At 55.9% G+C, this 19241-nt stretch overlaps 3 protein-coding genes across 14 annotated transcripts; 1 reads left to right on the forward strand and 2 right to left on the reverse strand.

Moving 5' to 3' along the window:
- The first annotated feature begins 1911 nt into the window (after positions 1-1911).
- Positions 1912-12893, forward strand: Crlf1 (cytokine receptor-like factor 1). 7 transcript variants are annotated; one of them, NM_001378800.1, is made up of 10 exons: positions 1963-2215; positions 6012-6111; positions 7412-7693; positions 7908-8037; positions 8145-8314; positions 9699-9856; positions 9925-10093; positions 12120-12307; positions 12412-12454; positions 12636-12893. In NM_001378800.1, the coding sequence occupies exons 2-10, from the start codon at positions 6045-6047 to the stop codon at positions 12647-12649; spliced, it is 1221 nt and encodes a 406-aa protein (NP_001365729.1). In that variant the 5' UTR covers positions 1963-2215; positions 6012-6044; the 3' UTR covers positions 12650-12893. The 7 variants fall into 7 exon arrangements, with proteins under 7 accessions (XP_006509604.1, NP_001365729.1, NP_001365728.1 ...); NM_001378799.1 differs by lacking the exon at positions 6012-6111 and having other exon boundaries at positions 12407-12454; NM_018827.4 differs by lacking the exon at positions 6012-6111.
- A 216-nt stretch (positions 12894-13109) lies between these two features.
- Rex1bd (required for excision 1-B domain containing) lies at positions 13110-15567 on the reverse strand. 3 transcript variants are annotated; one of them, NM_025577.3, is made up of 5 exons: positions 15477-15567; positions 15312-15394; positions 14571-14775; positions 13799-13875; positions 13110-13324 (listed from the first exon to the last, which is right to left on the reverse strand). In NM_025577.3, the coding sequence occupies exons 1-5, from the start codon at positions 15546-15548 to the stop codon at positions 13252-13254; spliced, it is 510 nt and encodes a 169-aa protein (NP_079853.1). In that variant the 5' UTR covers positions 15549-15567; the 3' UTR covers positions 13110-13251. The 3 variants fall into 3 exon arrangements, 2 of the variants coding, with proteins under 2 accessions (NP_079853.1, NP_001344138.1); NR_151646.1 differs by lacking the exons at positions 15312-15394; positions 15477-15567 and adding an exon at positions 15107-15241; NM_001357209.1 differs by lacking the exon at positions 13799-13875.
- Positions 15568-17077: 1510 nt separating this feature from the next.
- Uba52 (ubiquitin A-52 residue ribosomal protein fusion product 1) lies at positions 17078-19232 on the reverse strand. Of its 4 annotated transcripts, none has more exons than NM_001348227.1 (4): positions 19153-19232; positions 18336-18446; positions 18111-18197; positions 17078-17343 (listed from the first exon to the last, which is right to left on the reverse strand). In NM_001348227.1, the coding sequence occupies exons 2-4, from the start codon at positions 18436-18438 to the stop codon at positions 17147-17149; spliced, it is 387 nt and encodes a 128-aa protein (NP_001335156.1). In that variant the 5' UTR covers positions 18439-18446; positions 19153-19232; the 3' UTR covers positions 17078-17146. The 4 variants fall into 4 exon arrangements, with proteins under 4 accessions (NP_001335156.1, NP_063936.1, NP_001335157.1 ...); NM_019883.4 differs by having other exon boundaries at positions 18336-18449; NM_001348228.1 differs by having other exon boundaries at positions 18336-18449; positions 18933-19232.
- Positions 19233-19241: the final 9 nt, after the last annotated feature.

Genomic DNA, 19241 nt, shown 5'->3' on the forward strand with positions numbered 1-19241 from the left:
AACCCCAGAGGAGGGCCTGCAACATCCCGGGAGGCGGAAGGAGCCCAGAGGAGGGCCTGCAACATCCCGGGAAGAGGATGAGGGGCCTGGACCAGGAGAGGGGTGTGTCAGAAGCTCAGGATGGGGGTGTGTTTTGGAACCAGGGCCAACCGGATTGCTGATGGATTGTACGTATGGGAAGAAGGGGAAAGCATTCAGTCACGCAGCTCCCAGGTCGTTGCCTGCAGCACCTGGGTGCATAGGGGAAGTTAGCCCTTTCCACCCGGGACTGGGAGGAGGAGCATTCGGGAACAAGTAAAATAAAGATCTTTGCTCCAAAAGCCTCCCAGGAGTCGAGATTCCTACCTCTCTACCTATATGGAGACCGGAGCGAATAGGCGTTGTGGGGGAGGGGCGGCAATGGTCCTGGAAATGTAGCCAAGACCCAGGTCTCCACAGAGCCTTAGGCCACCTGGCCACATTTCTCAGAGGAGACCTGCAAGCCAGTGCCACCTCTGCATCCCACCGTGCTAATCAGGTTTTAAGTTTGGGGGGATTTTCTTTCCCGTACTTGATTCTTTACACGTAAACTTTTAAGTTGGTCCCAGATTAGCCACTGTACAAAAGAAGAAACTGAGGCACAAGTGGCCTAGTTTGCCCCCAGCAAAATGGCAGTGGCCGAATTAGTTTTTATTTCTCTCCTTTGTCATTTGAAGCTTCTTGGAGGACCTTTAAGGAAGGGGCTGAGCCTCCAAGGGAACGGCTGTATGGGAGAAATCGAGCCCTTTACTCTCAGGGAGCTGTGGCTGGGGGCCTTTACCAAACCCGTGGGGTGGGACCACCCGGGAACTCGCATTTCAAGCGCCGCCCCACCAGCAAAGACCTTGCAGGCCAGAGACCTCCCTTCGTGGGCATCCGGATAGGGTGGAGACGAAGAAGCGATCAGAGAGATGAAATGCCAGGGCTGGGTTGGTCCGGGAGGGGTCCCCAAAACCCCAAACAGTGGCCAACAAAAATAACCCAGAGAAAAAACTCTGCGCTCAATCAGTGATAATTCTGCGTTGCTCGGGGCTGCCCGCGTTACCTGAAGTTGGCGGGCGGCGGCCGCTGCAGTGATTACTCACCGCGTGGCGCACCCCACCCGCGGGCCGCTGAGTGGATTTTTCCGTGGGGGGATGTGAAGAAGTTTAGGGAGAACTCTTCTGCACCGATGGGAACTAGGAATGCAGGGTTCGGTCCCGTTCCCCAAAGGACACACCTCTCCCCATGAGCCCACTCATAAGGGCTCCCTGCACGCGCTCCGGGACATCCCCATATCCAATACCCGCAGATATGATAGTTGAGAAGGGACCAGAGGCCGGAGACTCCCTCCCTGCCTTCTGGCTCCCCCCCCCCCGCACGAAACGAGACTACAGCGATGGGAGAGGTGGCATGAAGGCTTAGGGTGGGGATCGGTAGGACCCATGCACCCAGAGAAAGGGACTGGTGGCAACTTTCAAACTCTCTGGGGAAGGAAGAAGGGCTGAAAGAGGATGAACGGGCTCAGGTACTGCTCAATGTGTGTGTGGCGGACCAAAGTGGGTATGGGGGCCCCGTAAGAGGGGCGGGGAAGGTGGATAGGAAGGATCCCGGTAGACTGGAGGGGATCCTGGAAAAGCACCAGGGCTGCGAGCTAGGAACCCATTCGGAGTTAAGGGTACAGGATCCCAGATGAGGGGGTGGGAAGCCTGGGACGGGCGGGACCAGAGAGGGAGGTCCCACGGGCTGGTGGGGAAAGAGTGGGGGGCTTCGCGCAGGAGGATGGGACGTTCAGGAGTGGTAACTGGGCGGAGGCCGGCCGGGCGGGGCGCGCGGTGCCCGCGGGCGGTGGGAAGGCCGGTGCGGGGCCCACGATCAACCCCCCCCCCCAGGGGCCGGGCCGGGCCGGGGGCGGGGCCGGGCGGGGCGAGCGGCGCATTAGCGCCTTGTCAATTTCGGCTGCTCAGACTTGCTCCGGCCTTCGCTGTCCGCGCCCAGTGACGCGCGTGAGGACCCGAGCCCCAATCTGCACCCCGCAGACTCGCCCCCGCCCCATACCGGCGTTGCAGTCACCGCCCGTTGCGCGCCACCCCCATGCCCGCGGGTCGCCCGGGCCCCGTCGCCCAATCCGCGCGGCGGCCGCCGCGGCCGCTGTCCTCGCTGTGGTCGCCTCTGTTGCTCTGTGTCCTCGGGGTGCCTCGGGGCGGATCGGGAGCCCGTGAGTACCGTGCGCCCTGCTCCCCACCTCCCCAGGGAAGCCGGGATCCGGCGCCCCGGGGGGTAGTCGCGGGGGATGGAAGAGGGGGCGCGAGCGCCACCTGGACGTCCCGGGAACAAAGGAAGGCGGCCCTCGGGGCGCCCTCACCTGTGGGGCTCATGGCACCACCACCCAGCCTCCCAAGAGTACCCCGTTATACATCAGAGGCCTCTTATCTGTATCCCCTTTGCGAGGCTGTCTGGCCAGGCTCAGTTTGAAGGACATCGCAGTGTCCTGGGACCCCCCTCCTTCAGGGTGCTGGGACGCTTCGGGGCGCACGCCTGTGTCTTGGATATCAGAGCGGAAGGGAAGCCTCCCTGGCCGGGGACGCACGCTTGGGTGCGTTGGGTTGGGTGCTGGCGCAAAGTGGGGTCCCCTCCCCCATGAAGTGATGATCCCCGGGGGGAGGGTGGGGCGTTATCGTGAGCCCTCCTGTCCGCCTGGCATGCGGCCCGGCGTCCCTCGGGACTTGCCTCTCCGTGGGGTCGGCGCCGCCCCCTCCCCCCTATAGCAGACTCCATGCTTTGGTATCCTCGAAGTCCTCTCCACTGGTGGGGCTCACAACCGGTCTCATTCAGGCTGCGCTGGGTTGAGAGCCTCTAGCGACTGAAATTTCGGTGAGGAGCGAGAGCAAGCGTGTCCGGGCACCGCGAGCCCAGACTTCATTGTCTAAGGGGCACCCAGTGGGGGTCAGCTGCCGAGAGAATCCCACTGTCCCAGGAGGAACTCCTGGCCTTGAGCCCCCATCACCCAACGCACACATCCCCGCCAGGATGCGGTCTCCACATCCAGACCCTCTCTGGGACACACCCAAAGACACACAAAAGAGCCCCACTGGCTTATGTCCCGTCACCCTGCCCTCCGACGCGCGCTGCAGCCCAGATGCGTATTCGCACACCATCGCGGCGCTCGCATTCCATCCTCTACACAGACACACACACACACACACACACACACACACACACACACACACACACACGCACGCACACACACGCACGCCCGCACTCGTGGTCCCACATTTATTTCACAGGGGAGGCAACACCGGGGTACGCATATGGTTGAGTGCACTGGAGATCTTTCCCCACCACTCTCAGGACCCCATCCGGAGACACAGGCCACACCGCAGGGGCACCACGCTGCGCTGCTGCTCTGGGCTAGTAGTCTTGTGCAGTTTGTCCGCGGTGTCTGTGGACGCCCTCCCGCTCTTGTCAGGGGACAGGAACCTACACTCCTGCTTGCCCAAGGCGGCTGGGCAGGTGATGTGGTGACACCCGGGACCTTTCCGGGGAGTTGGTGTTGCTGCCAAGCCTGGGTAGTTTTTGAATGCCACCAATAGCGCTAAGCTTTGTTTCCGGGCGGGCTGCAGAGCAACAGGCGAAGGTGGCGGAGTGGGGGTGGCGCGTGTGTTTTTTCTTTTAAGGGGGAGAGAAATTAAATAAGAGGTTCTCACACCTCTGCAATCTGTTTGTACTTACCGTGTGTCTTAGCACCTGACCAGCCAGCCGGTGGGTCGTAAAAGTGTATGCAGGTACCAGCGGGACAGGAGATGGGGGCCCCTGGGGTATGGCTGGGATGGAGGCCACCTTCCCGTTGGCCTTTCAGGGAATCTCACACTTTTCCCTTTTAAAACACATGGTGTTCTTTTTAATAACGGCAGCAACTCCGCATTGGGAAAGGGGGAAATAAGCTTGTATAGGCCCCGGCTTTGTGGAAAGGAGGGGAAGAGGGAAGAAAAAAGGAGGGGTGTCTCCTCCAGGCTTAGGGGGCTGCTGTCAGCTGCTGCTCTGTCTAGCTTGGCATGTGTGTGCCCCAGTCCCCAGTGGCTTTGGCCCATTGTTTGTGGAAGCCAAGAGGGAGACTGGAGTCCTCTATCTCTGGTACTCCAGAGTCAGGCTTCTCAGTCCGAGCCCAGAGAACGTCTTCCCTGTTTTATGGAGGGAATCAGGGAAGGGGGTGCCAGGTGGTTCTGCTGAGGACTGTACCAGTCGCTCGAAGGAGAAAGCTTGGGCTTGCCCCCCTCCCCCCTCAAGCCACGAAGGGCAGCTGCTAGGCTAGTGTGGTAAAAGGGCATTACTCCCCAGCCAGGACCCCCCAGAGAGTCCCCTTCCTGGCCAGACAAATGCTGGGGAGGGACAGAGGGGTGTGATCATTGCCCAGGAGTGCAGACAGTGGGGTCCCGGGTCGGGCAGTGCCTCCCACCCTGCTGAGGGGGGCGCCCAGGCAGGAAGCGGTGGGTGGGCCGGGGTAGAGACGCTGGCACGTCCCAGTTCATGCCGAAGGAATTCTGAATTAGCGGGCGGCTGGCTGCCTGGGACCTCCGGGGCGGCCCCCTGGCCCCCGCCGCCTCCGCTCTGGCCTGCTCCTCCTGCTCCTTCGCACGGACGCTGAGACCTCCGCTGAGCCCTGGGACAAGCCCCAAATGCAACTGCGATTGCAGGCTTCGCAAGACCCGCCTCCTCCCAAGGCCAAATTTGCCTGGGAGAAGTCATTCAGGGCCCAGACTAGAACCATGTTGGTGCCACCTCATCCATCTGGGGCATGAAGGACCGTCCAGGGCTGCAGTTTAGCTTCTTAATAGGAACCTGGGGGTGGGTGCAGCCTCTGTTCTCCGAGCCTCTTTGGAAATCGGTTTTGTTTTTGTTTTTGTTTTTTCCAATACTCTTTTCCTCTCATCCCATCCCGGGACTGTTTTCCTCCCTAAGGGTTGAGAGCCCTGCAGTCTTCCCTAACCTTTTCTTTGCTTCTACCCCAGGGCCTTTGCACATGGAGTCCCACCTCTCCCCTTGCCCAACTGGGGCTCCAGCCTTACTGCATTTGGCTCTTGGTAACTGTCCCAGGGCCTCTCTGACACACAGGGTTGTAGCCCCAGCTCCCTCTCTTCTCCTCCCCCCTTTCTCTTTTGCTTCTGAGACTTAATTTTTTTCTTTTTCTTTTTGGCTTTTTGAGACAGGGTTTCTCTGTACAGCCCTGGCTGCCCTGGCACTCATTCTGTAGACCAGGCTAGCCTCAAACTCACAAACCTACCTGCCTCTGCCTTTCCAGTGCTGGCACTAAAGATGTGGGCCACCACAACTAGTAGTTAAGTGTTTTGCTGTGTCTTTATTCCTATAGTGACCTCAGTTCCTGGCATATTGTAGGCGATGGATGGATGAATGGATGGATGGATGGATGGATGGATGGATGGATGGATGGATGGATGGATGGAGCAAGCTTGAATCGTCCTGAGTGAAAAAAGAGACCTCAGAGAACTGAATGGAGTTAGGTTCCCAGGGCAGCCTGGCCTGCTGGTCTCATGGGAGCTCCCTGTGAAACTTCCCCCACACCTCCCACCACCCTGCCATCCTGTGTGGCTGACAAGAAAGGCCAATGGCCAGATGGGGACACAGACTCAGGGAAGCTTGGAATATGTTCCCCTCCTCATATCCTAGGCCTTGTTGTCCCCCTGAGGGCCCAGCCTATGAGTAGGGCAGCTGTGGGCTGCCCTAAGGTTGGGTAGGCAAGAAGGGGGTGGTCCCTCAGGGTGGGTCACAGGATTGAGGTAATTTCCAAAGTGGCCATCACAGTGGCCCTAGGAAATGATTGTGGAGAGTCAGAACTCCTGTTGGGAGTTGTAGAGGGCCTTGCATGTGGGCTTCTGTGGCTGTCCCTTCTCTTGTGGTCCTTTGCACAGTCCCCTCGTGTGTGCTGGGATGTGAGGAGGGCACGGGGAAAATGAAGGCTCAGCCCCTCAGCTTGCCCTTCACGGTTCACCCAACAGGGCTCACCTCTCCTCTGGACAGGCTCTCACTGTATGCACAGATTGGCCTCACATTTGATTCCCTTCCTTTGGTCTCCTGGGATGACAAACATTTACCAGGGTAGGATTTTACATTTTAGATATGTCCATTCTCCAGAAACACACTTGTGAGGTTAGGGTATCAGTGAAAGGACACCACCAGGACAGACAAAGAATTGGAGAGGAAGGAAATTGGTAAGCCAGGCCATGCTTGATGGCTTATGTGTGATCCCAGAACTCTGGACGCTGAGGCAGGAGGATTCCAAGTTTCAAGACAGTGTGTTCTAGGTAATGAGACCCTGTCAAGAAAAGAAAAGAAATAAAGAGACAAGAAAATGTTTATAGGCTGTGAGACAGCTTGGTGGGTAAGGGGCACTTGCCTCCAATCAAGATGACCTCAGCCCCATCCCTAGGAATCCATGGTAGAAGGAGAAAGCAGACTCCAGCTGGCTGACCTCCATACATGTGCTCCAATGTGCACACACACAGGGAGACATAATCAATTAATAGGATGTATTTGCTTAGATTTGAGTAGGCATTTATGACTGATGTTTTAAAATTTTTATTTGATTTTATGAAAATATACCTGTTTGTATTTGGTTTGGTTTGGTTTGAGTTTTGTTTATTTGAGACAGGGCTTCTCTGTGTAGTCCTGGCTGTCCTTGGAACTCACTCTGTAGACCAGGCTGGCCTCGAACTCAGAAATCCGCCTGCCTCTGCCTCCCAAGTGCTTAGATTAAAGGTGTGCACTGCCACCCAGCAAAATTGCATACTTTAACCCCAGTATTTGGGAGGCAGAGGCAGACTAATGTCTGAATTCCAGGCTAGCCAAGGATACAGAGTGAGACCCTATTCTTACCCTCCCCCCCAAAACCCCAAAATGTATTTTGTGCTTGTGTATGTACATGTGTGTTGCAGCATGTAAATGTCCAAGGACAATTTGTAGAAGTTCTCTCCCTTCACAGTCTAAGTCCTGAATTCAAACTAAGGTCCTCAGGCTTAGCCACAGTCTTCTTTATGTACTGAGCCATTTCACTGGCCCTGGATTGACTGATGAATTAATTTTTGAGATAAGGTCTCTTGTAGCTCTAGCTAGGCTCAAACTATGAACTCCAAGGTCATCTTGAGCTGCTGGTACTCTTGCCTCCACCCCAAGTGCTGGAATGATACTCAGGCAGCACCTCTCTGGGGAAGGGGCTGGCCTTGGCCTTGATTTTGTTGCCTCAGCTTCAATGAGTGCTTGGGTCTCATTGTTTCTTTTCTTTATCTGTGAAATGGGTGAACACCTGTTCAAGACTTCCTGACTCTTGAAACATCCAGGCAGGGTGAGGGACTTGAAGTGGGCTCATCCCATGCCTAACAAGTGTCGTCTTTGACCCCAGACACAGCTGTAATCAGCCCCCAGGACCCCACCCTTCTCATCGGCTCCTCCCTGCAAGCTACCTGCTCTATACATGGAGACACACCTGGGGCCACCGCTGAGGGGCTCTACTGGACCCTCAATGGTCGCCGCCTGCCCTCTGAGCTGTCCCGCCTCCTTAACACCTCCACCCTGGCCCTGGCCCTGGCTAACCTTAATGGGTCCAGGCAGCAGTCAGGAGACAATCTGGTGTGTCACGCCCGAGATGGCAGCATTCTGGCTGGCTCCTGCCTCTATGTTGGCTGTAAGTGGGGCCCCAGACACTCAGAGATAGATGGGGGTTGGCAATGACAGATTTAGAGCCTGGGTCTTCTGTCCTGGGGCAGAGCCATGGGCTCTCACTTGCATGCAGGCATGGTCATACCCAGCACAGGCATTGCAACTCTAGGGACAGCTGTGGCTGCACTGTCCCCTGTGTACCCCACAGCTTTAGAAAAGCTGTCATGTTTTCCTTGTAGTGCCCCCTGAGAAGCCTTTTAACATCAGCTGCTGGTCCCGGAACATGAAGGATCTCACGTGCCGCTGGACACCGGGTGCACACGGGGAGACATTCTTACATACCAACTACTCCCTCAAGTACAAGCTGAGGTTGGTACCCAGCCAAGCCTTGCTGTGTGACTTCTGGCAATACTTACCTTCTCTGATCAAATATGTTCCTGTTTATGAACTCAAAAGGGACTCTCGCACCTCCACAGGTGGTACGGTCAGGATAACACATGTGAGGAGTACCACACTGTGGGCCCTCACTCATGCCATATCCCCAAGGACCTGGCCCTCTTCACTCCCTATGAGATCTGGGTGGAAGCCACCAATCGCCTAGGCTCAGCAAGATCTGATGTCCTCACACTGGATGTCCTGGACGTGGGTGAGCCCCCAGTGTCCACCTGTGTTCTGCCCTAGACCTTATAGGGCGCCTCCCCCCACCCCCCCAGACTTTTTGGTTCTTCTAGAGGTCTTAGCCACAGCCACGGTGGTTGCAGGACAGTGGTTGTTCATAACTTAATGCAAAGACTTTCCCCCAAGACAGTCAAGATTTTTCCCCTCCCCACCCCCAACACACACATACACACACACTCTGCAGAGAACACCTGGCCTGACCACCCTCCCTCTCTACAGCCCAGGTGTTCAGAAGGGAGTCCTAGGGGACTGAGAGGAGGCGCCCAGGTCTGAAGGCGCCCCAGGAAGCCGAGGCCTTGAGCTGGGGGGGGGGCGAGGGTTGGAGGCAGGAAGTGGATGATCCCTGAGCAGAACTGGGCCTAATCTAATTAGGGTGTTCCCAGCCCAAAGCAGCCTGGGCCATTTAACCCTTCAAGTGCCTCACTGAAGACTCAGGGGAGAGATCAGCTTGTACTCTCTCCATGGTCCCCCAGGAGGGTTCCTGGGTGCCCCTGGCTCATTCCCACATCCAGAGGTTTTGTGTCTTCCTGGCATCTAACCCTCAGTTGTGCTCTGTGGCTGGCACAGCTGCCCCGTGGAGGCTCTTGGTAATGTACAAGGCATCAGAGGTGGACATGGGATGGGGATACATAGGGATGGAGCCAAATAGCACCTCAAGGTGGGGTGATATACAATAAAGCTTGTCACCCTGACGCTCAGAAAGCCTACTCATGATGATCACAATTGTTGACATCACTCTGGGACATGTAGTGAGACCCTAGCTCAAAACACAGACAGTAGCTTTAAGAGTCAGCTTGTGACTTAATACTGGAACTCAGGGCCTAATAGGTGCTGGGTGATGCTCCCCTCACTCCTGTTTAGTGAGATCTCTGCGCTAATCTCCACCCCAGCTGGGCGGGCTGCTCTGTCCCCTTGAGGGCAGGAATGTGTGTCTTCCATCAGAGATAGGACCCGTGGTAGCAGCAACTGCTGCTGGCTGTTTCTGGAATATTAAATGACAGTAATCTATCAGGCCTGGGTGAGTAGCTAACAGGGGTGGGGGCGTGGTCTGGAAAACGCAGATAGGGTCATAGGAGCCACTGCAGCCTAGATTACACCACTGGGTGTTCTGTCACTAGGCCATTCTCACCAAGCAGTCCTCAGAACTGGGCGCACTGTTGCCAGCATTTAATGCCAGCATTTAATGCCAGCATTTAATGCCAGCATTAGGGGAGGCAGAGGCAGAAGGATCTCTCTGAGTTCAAGGCCATCCTGAATCTACATAAAGAGCTCCAGGCCAGCCAGGGCTGCGCAGTAAAACCTTGTCTCAAAAAACAAAGCATCTCTAGTGACCAGGCTTGCTCCACCCCCAGTGACCACGGACCCCCCACCCGACGTGCACGTGAGCCGCGTTGGGGGCCTGGAGGACCAGCTGAGTGTGCGCTGGGTCTCACCACCAGCTCTCAAGGATTTCCTCTTCCAAGCCAAGTACCAGATCCGCTACCGCGTGGAGGACAGCGTGGACTGGAAGGTGCCCGTCCCGCCCCGGACCCGCCCCTGACCCCGCCCCCCGCATCTGACTCCTCCCTCACCGTGCAGGTGGTGGATGACGTCAGCAACCAGACCTCCTGCCGTCTCGCGGGCCTGAAGCCCGGCACCGTTTACTTCGTCCAAGTGCGTTGTAACCCATTCGGGATCTATGGGTCGAAAAAGGCGGGAATCTGGAGCGAGTGGAGCCACCCCACCGCTGCCTCCACCCCTCGAAGTGGTGAGCACCTCTCCAGGGCTGGCTGGCCCATGGAATCCCCAATCCATCCTGTTCCTCCCCCCCCCCACCCTTTTTTTGAGACAGCGTCTTCAGGTAGCGCATGCTGGCCTTAAATTCAGTATGTAGTCAAGGATGACCTCGAGCTCCTGGTCTTTTTGTCTCCACTTAGAGACAATGGCCAGTGGCCATCACCACCTTTGGGAGACTAGCCATGGAGTCTATTTAGCCTGTCATTTGGTGACAGATGGAGTACAACAGTGTGACCTCTTGTAAGAGAACTGAAGACAGGCTGTTTTTAACCCCAATATCCTAGGCTCTCTAGAGGTTAACTTTATATAAAATAGAGACTATTACAGCCAGTTATCACATGGTCCCACAGAACCTTTTGTCACACAACCTATAGACCACAGTGCCTGTGCCTACCACATAAGGGTCTCTACTGCTGGCCCACCCCTCCAACCCTTAAAAGGTAACCTAGGCAGCCTTAATATTTGCAATCCTCCTACCTCAGCCTCTTGAATGCTCAGAAACCAGGCATTAACCCAAGTTTCTCTTCTCTGGGTCCCTTTCTTAAGGTGGGAGGGCCTAAAGATGACTTCCTTTGTCCTGAAGACTCTCCGAGCCCATGGATCTGCACTCTCTAATATGAAATATATTGCATAAAATGTCTGGCCTCAGTTTCCCCACCTGTCAGGTTTAGGCAGCACAGTCGGTCCAAGGCACTTCAGTATTTGCAGGCAGTAGAGGAGGAGGCTCCCATCCCCCACCCGCTTCCTCCGGTCCCTAAGACAGAATACTTCTACACTGAAACTGAACTCTCGCAGACGCATATGCTCACTTTAATGATGATGAAATAATGGGGAAACTGAGGCTCCGAGAGATTCCTGGAGGAAGAGGGTCAAAACCAGCTCCAGGAAGCTCTCCAGCCCCCATCCGGGCCTCTCCAGGTTCTGGGCTTGGCGGGAGTGAACACAGCTGGGAGGGGCTGGAGCCTGGGAGCTTTGGCCCTTGCTCGTGCCCAGCACCTGCGATTCTTGCACGGGAGCCAGCAGGCGGCTGCGTCCGCCCGAGAGACTGAGGAGGCCGGGGGTAGGGTTGGAGGGAGGTAAGCAGGGGCTGTGGGGGCCGAGGCTTGTGCCAGGGCCTGTCAGCGAGTCCCCACTTTTATTTATGGCGTGAGGCCGATGTCCTTATCCGCTGGCCTGCTGGGGGATGGCTGCGGCTGGGGATTGGACCCAAGGGCTGGCTTCCCACTCAGTCCTCCAGCCCACTCCATGTCACACCCGTGCATTCTCTGAGGCTTATCTTGGGAACCCGCCCTTGTTCTGTGCTGTCTGTCTGTCTCTATTTCTGTCATTCACTTTCCCAGAGCCTTTTTTTTATGCTTTTAATATAACTACGTTTTAAAAATTGCTTTTGTATAATGTGTGTGCCTTCGTGAGCGTGCGTGCCACAACACACACGTGAAGGTTAGAGAACTTTGTTGAGTAGGCTCCTTCCACCATGTGGGACTAGGGCTGGCGACAAGAGCAATTACTGAGTCATCTCGCCAGCCCCTCACCCCTCACTTCCCATCCTGTTTGGATAGTCATAGGTAATCGAAGGTAAATCGCTGGCTTTAATTTCGTAGCTATCCTGCCTCAGCCTACCAAGTGCTGTGCTACCACGTTTGTGGGAGGGGCTCTCCTCCCAGTGTCTGGGGGTACACAGTCCCAAGATCTCTGCTTTCTAGGTCTTTGTCTTAGTTTGCCCCTTGCTTTGTCCGTGTCCCTAGAGTCTCCGGCCCCACTTAGTCTCCATTGATTTCCTTTCCGACCGAATACTCGGTTTTACCTCCCACTGATTTGACTCCCTCCTTTGCTTGTCTCCATCGCCGTGGCATTGCCATTCCTCTGGGTGACTCTGGGTCCACACCTGACACCTTTCCCAACTTTCCCCAGCCGAAGCTGGTCTGGTATGGGAGGCCGCCGTCCCGCGCGCGCCTCCTGCTGGCCGCGCCCCAACACTGCCGCTCCATTCTCTTTAGAGCGCCCGGGCCCGGGCGGCGGGGTGTGCGAGCCGCGGGGCGGCGAGCCCAGCTCGGGCCCGGTGCGGCGCGAGCTCAAGCAGTTCCTCGGCTGGCTCAAGAAGCACGCATACTGCTCGAACCTTAGTTTCCGCCTGTACGACCAGTGGCGTGCTTGGATGCAGAAGTCACACAAGACCCGAAACCAGGTAGGAAAGTTGGGGGAGGCTTGCGTGGGGGGTAAAGGAGCAGAGGAAGAGAGAGACCCGGGTGAGCAGCCTCCACAACACCGCACTCTTCTTTCCAAGCACAGGACGAGGGGATCCTGCCCTCGGGCAGACGGGGTGCGGCGAGAGGTAAGGGGGTCTGGGTGAGTGGGGCCTACAGCAGTCTAGATGAGGCCCTTTCCCCTCCTTCGGTGTTGCTCAAAGGGATCTCTTAGTGCTCATTTCACCTACTGCAAAGAGCCCCAGGTTTTACTGCATCATCAAGTTGCTGAAGGGTCCAGGCTTAATGTGGCCTCTTTTCTGCCCTCAGGTCCTGCCGGCTAAACTCTAAGGATAGGCCATCCTCCTGCTGGGTCAGACCTGGAGGCTCACCTGAATTGGAGCCCCTCTGTACCATCTGGGCAACAAAGAAACCTACCAGAGGCTGGGGCACAATGAGCTCCCACAACCACAGCTTTGGTCCACATGATGGTCACACTTGGATATACCCCAGTGTGGGTAGGGTTGGGGTATTGCAGGGCCTCCCAAGAGTCTCTTTAAATAAATAAAGGAGTTGTTCAGGTCCCGATGGCCAGTGTGTTTGGGGCCTATGTGTTGGGGTGGGGGGAGGGGTAGCATACCCCCTCCCCACCTATAAATTTCGATCCTGTTTTCTAGAACACTACCTGTCCCAGAACTCCTTGGGGGTGTGAAATCTTACACCTGCTCTCCCTGTTTCCCTGGAGAATCCCCCCTCACCCCAAGATGGCTGACCCATCCCAAGATACAGAGCTGATGGGAAAGCTGCAGAGGGAGAATTCTTTATTGCGTGAGGCACATTGGAGGGCAGCCCAGCAGGGCACGACCTCAGCCAGCTGGCGGTCAGGGCTGGGCTCGACGCCATGGGCCTCTTTTCCCGGCTTCCTCTGGTCCCTGGGGAGCCGCCCTCACTCGGCAGATTCCGCATCAAACCTGAGTTCCTGCAGAACCTCGCCGATCGCCTCCATGGTTTTAATTACCCTACAAGAGCGGATGGAAACTATAAATAAAACCCAGATGGGGTGAATTAGCTGAGCTGCACAGCTAGCGGGGAGGGGGGCTATGGCAAGCCTTGGGCCCTCCTGCTTGCTGCCAAACCTCAAGCCCAGCCTGGGAGCATGCCCAGGAGGCCGGGTGGCTCGTTGGGTCACAGTAGGCTCATGGGAAAGGCCATGGTGGTGGGGGGAGGGGATGTTTGTGCATGCCTATCTATGCATAGAGACCTGCAATAGACCTAGAGGGGTTCACAGGGGAGCAAGTGACTGGTCACATTCAAACTCCTGAAAGCAGTGGAAACTGTAAGAGATGTGATATACATGCACATCCTAGGAAGTACGCATCTGGGAGCACCAGAGTGCATCAGAGTGTCTGCCCTCTCTGACTGGCTCTGCGCTGGGCTGACTCAATCTAAGGTGCCAATCTAAGGTGGCAAGCCAAGGGGCCAACAGGGCTCACTTTATTTTCAGCTGGTGCAACTTTTCAGGGTCCTGTTCTGACACTCCTGGTGTCCCCATCACCTGCAACAGTGCCACCTGGAGGAGGAAATGGGAGTTACAGTAGACAAAAGCCACACAGAGGGAAGGAGGGCCAGGAGTGGACTCTAAGGAGAGCAGAGCTTGAGTGGGAGGTAGCGTATGACTTGCTTTTAGGGCTCTCCTATGGAAGGAGGTACAGAATATGGTCACAGTTTGGAAAAACCAGGGAATGGTGGCAGGTATGGTGGGTGTGGCCTCCACCCCAGTGGCCGGACATGGAGTTCGAATTCTAGGATGGAAATGGAACTCTGCAGAGTTTGGGATTCTGCACTAAGAATTCCAGACCAAAGAGCTACATGGTTTACAGTGGGCAAGCTCCTCCCCTGCTACCACTGGCTATAAGGTTAGGGTAGGTGGGGTCTTGGGATCTGGGTCAAGGACCAAGGATGACAAGTGTCTGAGGATGTTTGTGGAAGAAGTAGTTTGTGGGTTCCAACGGTGATAACCCAGAGTTAGGGACTTAAACAGCCACAGTGGTCGATGCGTTGGGTTTCTGGAGTTCTTAGGACAGCTTTACAGAGGGGCTGGTATAATTAAGCAAAAATTTGGGAGGGAAATGTAGTTAGCCAGGAAAGAGTGGGAGAGGGCCCAAATGCATAGAGGTGTTTGGCAAAAATAGTAGTAGGTCGGGGTGGCTGGGAATGGGTTGTGGACCATGCCCCACTCTAAAAGGAGAGGGGTGGTGGTCTTACCGTGGCCAGGCGCGTCTGTTCTAGCTCCTGCAGGCTGCGCACGTGGCGGGCGAGCACCGGTTGCGCTCGAGGCCCTGCCAACTCTGCTTCCACTGCCAATACCTCCCGCGAGGCAGCGGCGAAGGCCTGGGTCACCTCGTGCACGACACTCCGGTAACTCGGGAAGTCATAGTGCTGACCACTGAGCAGGTACTGACGGTGAGCTCTGCAGTGGACCGGGAGGATGCTGAATCGACACGCTGACAAGCAGACCACGCTCCCTGCTCCAGCTACGTGGAAGATACCCCCGACTCGAAAGAGACAAACCCGAACTCCACAGACTGGGTCTGTCAGGACAGAGCTAGTGCTTAACCATCTCTGCACTCAGAGAAATGAGGGATCTTGTGGAGGGTCACACCACAGCTGCTCCCGCCAGGCCACGCCCACGGTCACATGCTGCTCTACACCTATCTACCCTGCTACTAAAAGCTACACCCTCAGCTCTACCCAACTCCCCCAAATAGACAGGCTTCAGTGTCACAGATCCTTTTACCCACCCTTCTAGACTTCGCTTTCAAGTACGCCCTGCTCCCGGCAGCAGCACTCCTGCATCTCCTGGACCAGATCTGGCTCTCTCCCCACCTCTTCCGACCAAGTCCACAACCTAGGTCCTCCCAGCCACGCCTCCAGCCGCCTCCCCTCAGGTCCCCCTCAGGCAAGCTCTCCCAGGGCCCGCCCCCTCCTCCAGCCCAGCCCGCTCACTGGTCTAGACGGCGGAAGGCCTGTGCGCGTTCATTCTGAAGCTGCTGAATCCTCTGCACCAGTGTAGCGATCGGGGCGTCTCTCTATGGGGGTGTGGGGCCATGAAGCCGGAGTCCTGAGCCCATCCCGCCACCCCGCGCCCGTCCCACCCGCAACCGGGCTCACCCAGGCCCACGCGGACTCCGCAGACCCGGGACCGTCTGCAGCAGCCAACACCTCTGTGGCGGCGGTGAGCATGACTGCGCAGTCAAGTGGCACTAGGGAATGGCCGCTGCGCCCCCTGCCGGCCGGGAGGTCCACCACCAGCCCGCGCGCCTTTGAATTCGTTTTTTTTTTTTTTTTTTTTTGAGACAGGTTTTCTGTGTAGCCCTGGCTGTCCCTGCCTCTGCCTCCCAAGTGCTGGGATTAAAGGCGTGTGTCACCACCGCCTGGTGGAACTCTAAATAGTTTCTAAAGCAACTAAATGGTTAGTTCCAGGGCTGTGTACATCCGCCAGATCCTTGCAACAAGCGGGGCTCGAATAGGGCCTAAATCGAAGTTAAGGCCACAAGTATTTCTGTACCGGTGATGCTTACGAATGTAGTTGAACCAGTTTTGGTTTCAGTGGCTGAGTACTAGTTGCTGTTGCAGGACTGAACCCAATGACACTACCCACATAGCCACTCACACCTATATGCAGGACACCTAATGCACCCCCAGCCCCCCAGACAGGGTTTCTCTGTATAGCCCTGGCTGTCCTGGAACTCATTTTGTAGAGCAGGCTGGCCTTGAACTCAGAAATCCGCTTGCCTCTGCCTACAGAGTGATGGGATTAAAGTGCACCACCATGCCCATCACGCATTTTTTTTTTAAAAGTATTTATTATATGTAAGTACACTGTAGCTGTCTTCAGACACACCAGAAGAGGCATCAGATCAATTATGGATGGTTGAGCCACCATGTGGTTACTGGGAATTGAACTCAGGACCTCTGGAAGAGCAGTCAATCAGTGCTCTTAACCACTGAGCCACTTCTCCAGCCCCTAACAAACCTTTTGATGTCATCTCACATAGTGCACACAAACCATCCATTCAGATTATACCTTTGAAATGGGATTCCCAGCACCGGGGAGGTAGGATATACTCTGAAAGCTTCCTTCCCTAAATTACTTTGGAGATGTTGGTTGCACATACATGGGGGATTTGCAAGCTGCTGGCAACCAGGTTCGAACCCACGGAACCTTCCAAATGACAAGACAGACTGCATACCTGAAGTCAATTACAAGCAACATGGCCTGTCTAAGACTCCCCACGATGGGTGAAATGGTCCTAGACGCCCTAGAGTACCCAGCTACTCATGCAAAAGTGTGCCTGATACTCAAAAATCAAAGGTAGATGAGGCGGCCTCATAAACTCATATAAAGTGTGTTGCCTGTAGTCCCTGGTGCCATGCCTGATGGTGAACTCTATCAGGTTGTCCAGCAACTTAACTGGCGTACAGAGTACTGAGTCAGGTGAACTGCTCCCCCAGAGACCCTAAATTGTGGCCCCACACATCAGAGCCAAGACAAGATCTGTAAGCACAGCCTGCCTCCCCACAGCAGCACTGTGTGGGCTCCACCTTTACATGGTTCCAAGGCTTGCAAGTTCTAACCCACTGGTTCACCCTGCTGCCCAGTACCAGTCTTTACTGCCTCCCCAGCCTCCAAGGTTCAAGGGCAGCCTAGGCTACATGGTGAGATCCCCTCCCCACCGATCCCTCAACAGAACAGTCACTCTAGACACCAATTACTGCTCCAGTGGATGGAAGGGGACTTTATTTGGTCCCGGGGTCACATGCCAGGTATGACCACAGCTTTATTTGACCTTCTTCTTGGGGCGCAGGTTGTTGGTATGGCCGCACTTCTTCTTGCGGCAGTTGACTGCACGAGGGTGCAGGCGTGCGTAGCACTTGCGGCAGATCATCTTGTCACAGTTGTACTTCTGGGCAAGCTGACGAAGGGATGGCTCAATGATGCCACCGCGCAGACGCAGCACCAGGTGCAAGGTGGACTCTGGGAAAAAGAACAGGCAGCTGAAGGCAGGAGCTCATACAGGACAGTGAGGTGGGCTGCCCAAAGACACCAAGTAGCACCCTAAAAGAGGCTCCTCTACAGAGGCAGACAGACACTGGTGGTGAGATGGTAGGCACCTGGGAACTTTACAAGTCTGGTGAGAGCACAAGTCAAACGAGGGCAAGAAACATGTCCAGTGGAGGCAGCCCCACAGACAGCACAGCAAGCATCCAGATGCGGACACACCGGCACCCCCAACCCCCAGTGCTCCACATTTCAGGCTCTCACACCCACACAGAGAACAGGCAAGCAGATGTGACAGCACACACCTTTAATCTGAGCACATGGGAAGCAACAGAATAGTCAGTGCTACACAGAGATGCACAGAACGTGTGTGTGAATATGACAGGGACTTGGAACATGGGATTAAGTAGATGACAGCATGGCTCCGATGGGTTTGAGGCTAACATGAGCTACCACGAGTTCCAAACAGCCTGGGTCTAAGTTGACACTTAGCCTCAAAGCAAACAACAAAAACAAAACCAAAGTAAAGGTTTGGTAAGTAGGGGCAGCCAGGTGAGTCTGGTGAGCTGGGCTCAATCCCTTCAGCCCACACAAGGCTAGAAAAGTGGTCTTCTGCCCTTTGCCTCAGAGCCATCACAAATAAATACCCACAGTAAATACGTAAGTCAACCATGCCAACGACCGCAATAGCAGTCGGACGCCAGCCCCCACCTACAATACCAGACAAGCAAAACAGCCCTTACCTTTCTGGATGTTGTAGTCGGACAGGGTGCGGCCATCCTCCAGCTGTTTGCCCGCGAATATCAGCCTCTGCTGGTCAGGTGGGATGCCTGTGCACGAGAGAAACCAGGTTGGCCACAACTCCTTCCTGCAGAAGCTGGTTAGACCCCATTCACTCAAGAGACGAGCAGACCAAGATCCTTAAGCGCTCCCACCCGTAGGAGAACGCCCTGAACAGCACAGCCCACCTTCCTTGTCTTGGATCTTGGCCTTGACATTCTCGATGGTGTCACTGGGCTCGACCTCAAGAGTGATGGTCTTGCCCGTCAGGGTCTTCACGAAGATCTGCATGTTGGCGTCTGCTACACATCAGAAGGAGACGCATGAGTAAAAGACAGAGGTCCGTCGGCTTCTACTAACCACCTAAGACTGCTTATTTCTTAGTTACCTTTACTACCAAAAAGCCAAATCCTGCTGCGGACTACGGCTCAGCAGTCCCACTCTGCCAGTCACCACCACCCGGTGGGTCGGGAAATCCTACCCAACAGCTTGCCACCCCAGCAAGAGTGCCTTCCAACTGAAGGATCGGACAGCAAAGGTTTCTTCTCAATAGGGCCGGCTGGACTCAACTATGCCCTGCTTCTCAGGTGCTGAGGTGAGAGCAGTTCACCGCCACGCACAGTTTAGCCTTTTTTTTTTTTTAAGACGAAGTTTAACCCAGGCAAACTTTCCAGCCTTGGGGGCCACAACCACCCCCCCCCAAGCACAGGCTGGCCCTGAACTCCCTCTGCAGCCAACACTGGACCCAAACGCGCATTGTATCTCAGGCTAGGCCCAGAACTCGCCCTGGAGCTCAGGTCAGTGCCCTTGGTCTTCCGCCCGCAGCGCCCGGGCTGCACTGCCGCGTGCCCGCCGCGCGCCCAGGTCCTGGCGGCCGAGTCCCACCGAACATGCACGACGCCGAAGCGGCGCCCGCGAACCCCTACAGTCGCCTCGCCGACCCCCGCCGCGTCCCCGCCCAGGCCCAGCCGCCAACAGCCCAGCCGCGACGCGGACGGCACCAACCCGCTCGGCCGCCTCGTTGAAGAGAAAGAGGACAGCGGAACCGGAAACCCCCTAGTCTCCTCTGAGAGCGCCTGCGCACTGAGCACGCT

The sequence above is a fragment of the Mus musculus genome, chromosome 8 (assembly GCF_000001635.26).
Source record: "Mus musculus strain C57BL/6J chromosome 8, GRCm38.p6 C57BL/6J".
NCBI classification, from domain to species: Eukaryota; Metazoa; Chordata; class Mammalia; order Rodentia; family Muridae; genus Mus; species Mus musculus.

Coding starts and splice junctions, on each gene's coding strand:
- Rex1bd (NM_025577.3), bottom strand. CDS start 15,548: ATGCTCACCGCCGCCACAGAGGTGTTGGCTGCTGCAGACGGTCCCGGG. Junction 15,395..15,476: donor CGGAGTCCGCGTGGGCCTGG/GTGAGCCCGGTT, acceptor ACACCCCCATAG/AGAGACGCCCCGATCGCTAC. Junction 13,325..13,798: donor TTGCACCAGCTGAAAATAAA/GTGAGCCCTGTT, acceptor CCGCTCTTGTAG/GGTAATTAAAACCATGGAGG.
- Uba52 (NM_001348227.1), bottom strand. CDS start 18,438: ATGCAGATCTTCGTGAAGACCCTGACGGGCAAGACCATCACTCTTGAG. Junction 18,198..18,335: donor CAAGATCCAAGACAAGGAAG/GTGGGCTGTGCT, acceptor TCTCGTGCACAG/GCATCCCACCTGACCAGCAG. Junction 17,344..18,110: donor CGACTACAACATCCAGAAAG/GTAAGGGCTGTT, acceptor TCTTTTTCCCAG/AGTCCACCTTGCACCTGGTG.
- Crlf1 (NM_001378799.1), top strand. CDS start 2,092: ATGCCCGCGGGTCGCCCGGGCCCCGTCGCCCAATCCGCGCGGCGGCCG. Junction 9,857..9,924: donor AGGACAGCGTGGACTGGAAG/GTGCCCGTCCCG, acceptor CTCACCGTGCAG/GTGGTGGATGACGTCAGCAA. Junction 12,455..12,635: donor CAGACGGGGTGCGGCGAGAG/GTAAGGGGGTCT, acceptor TTCTGCCCTCAG/GTCCTGCCGGCTAAACTCTA.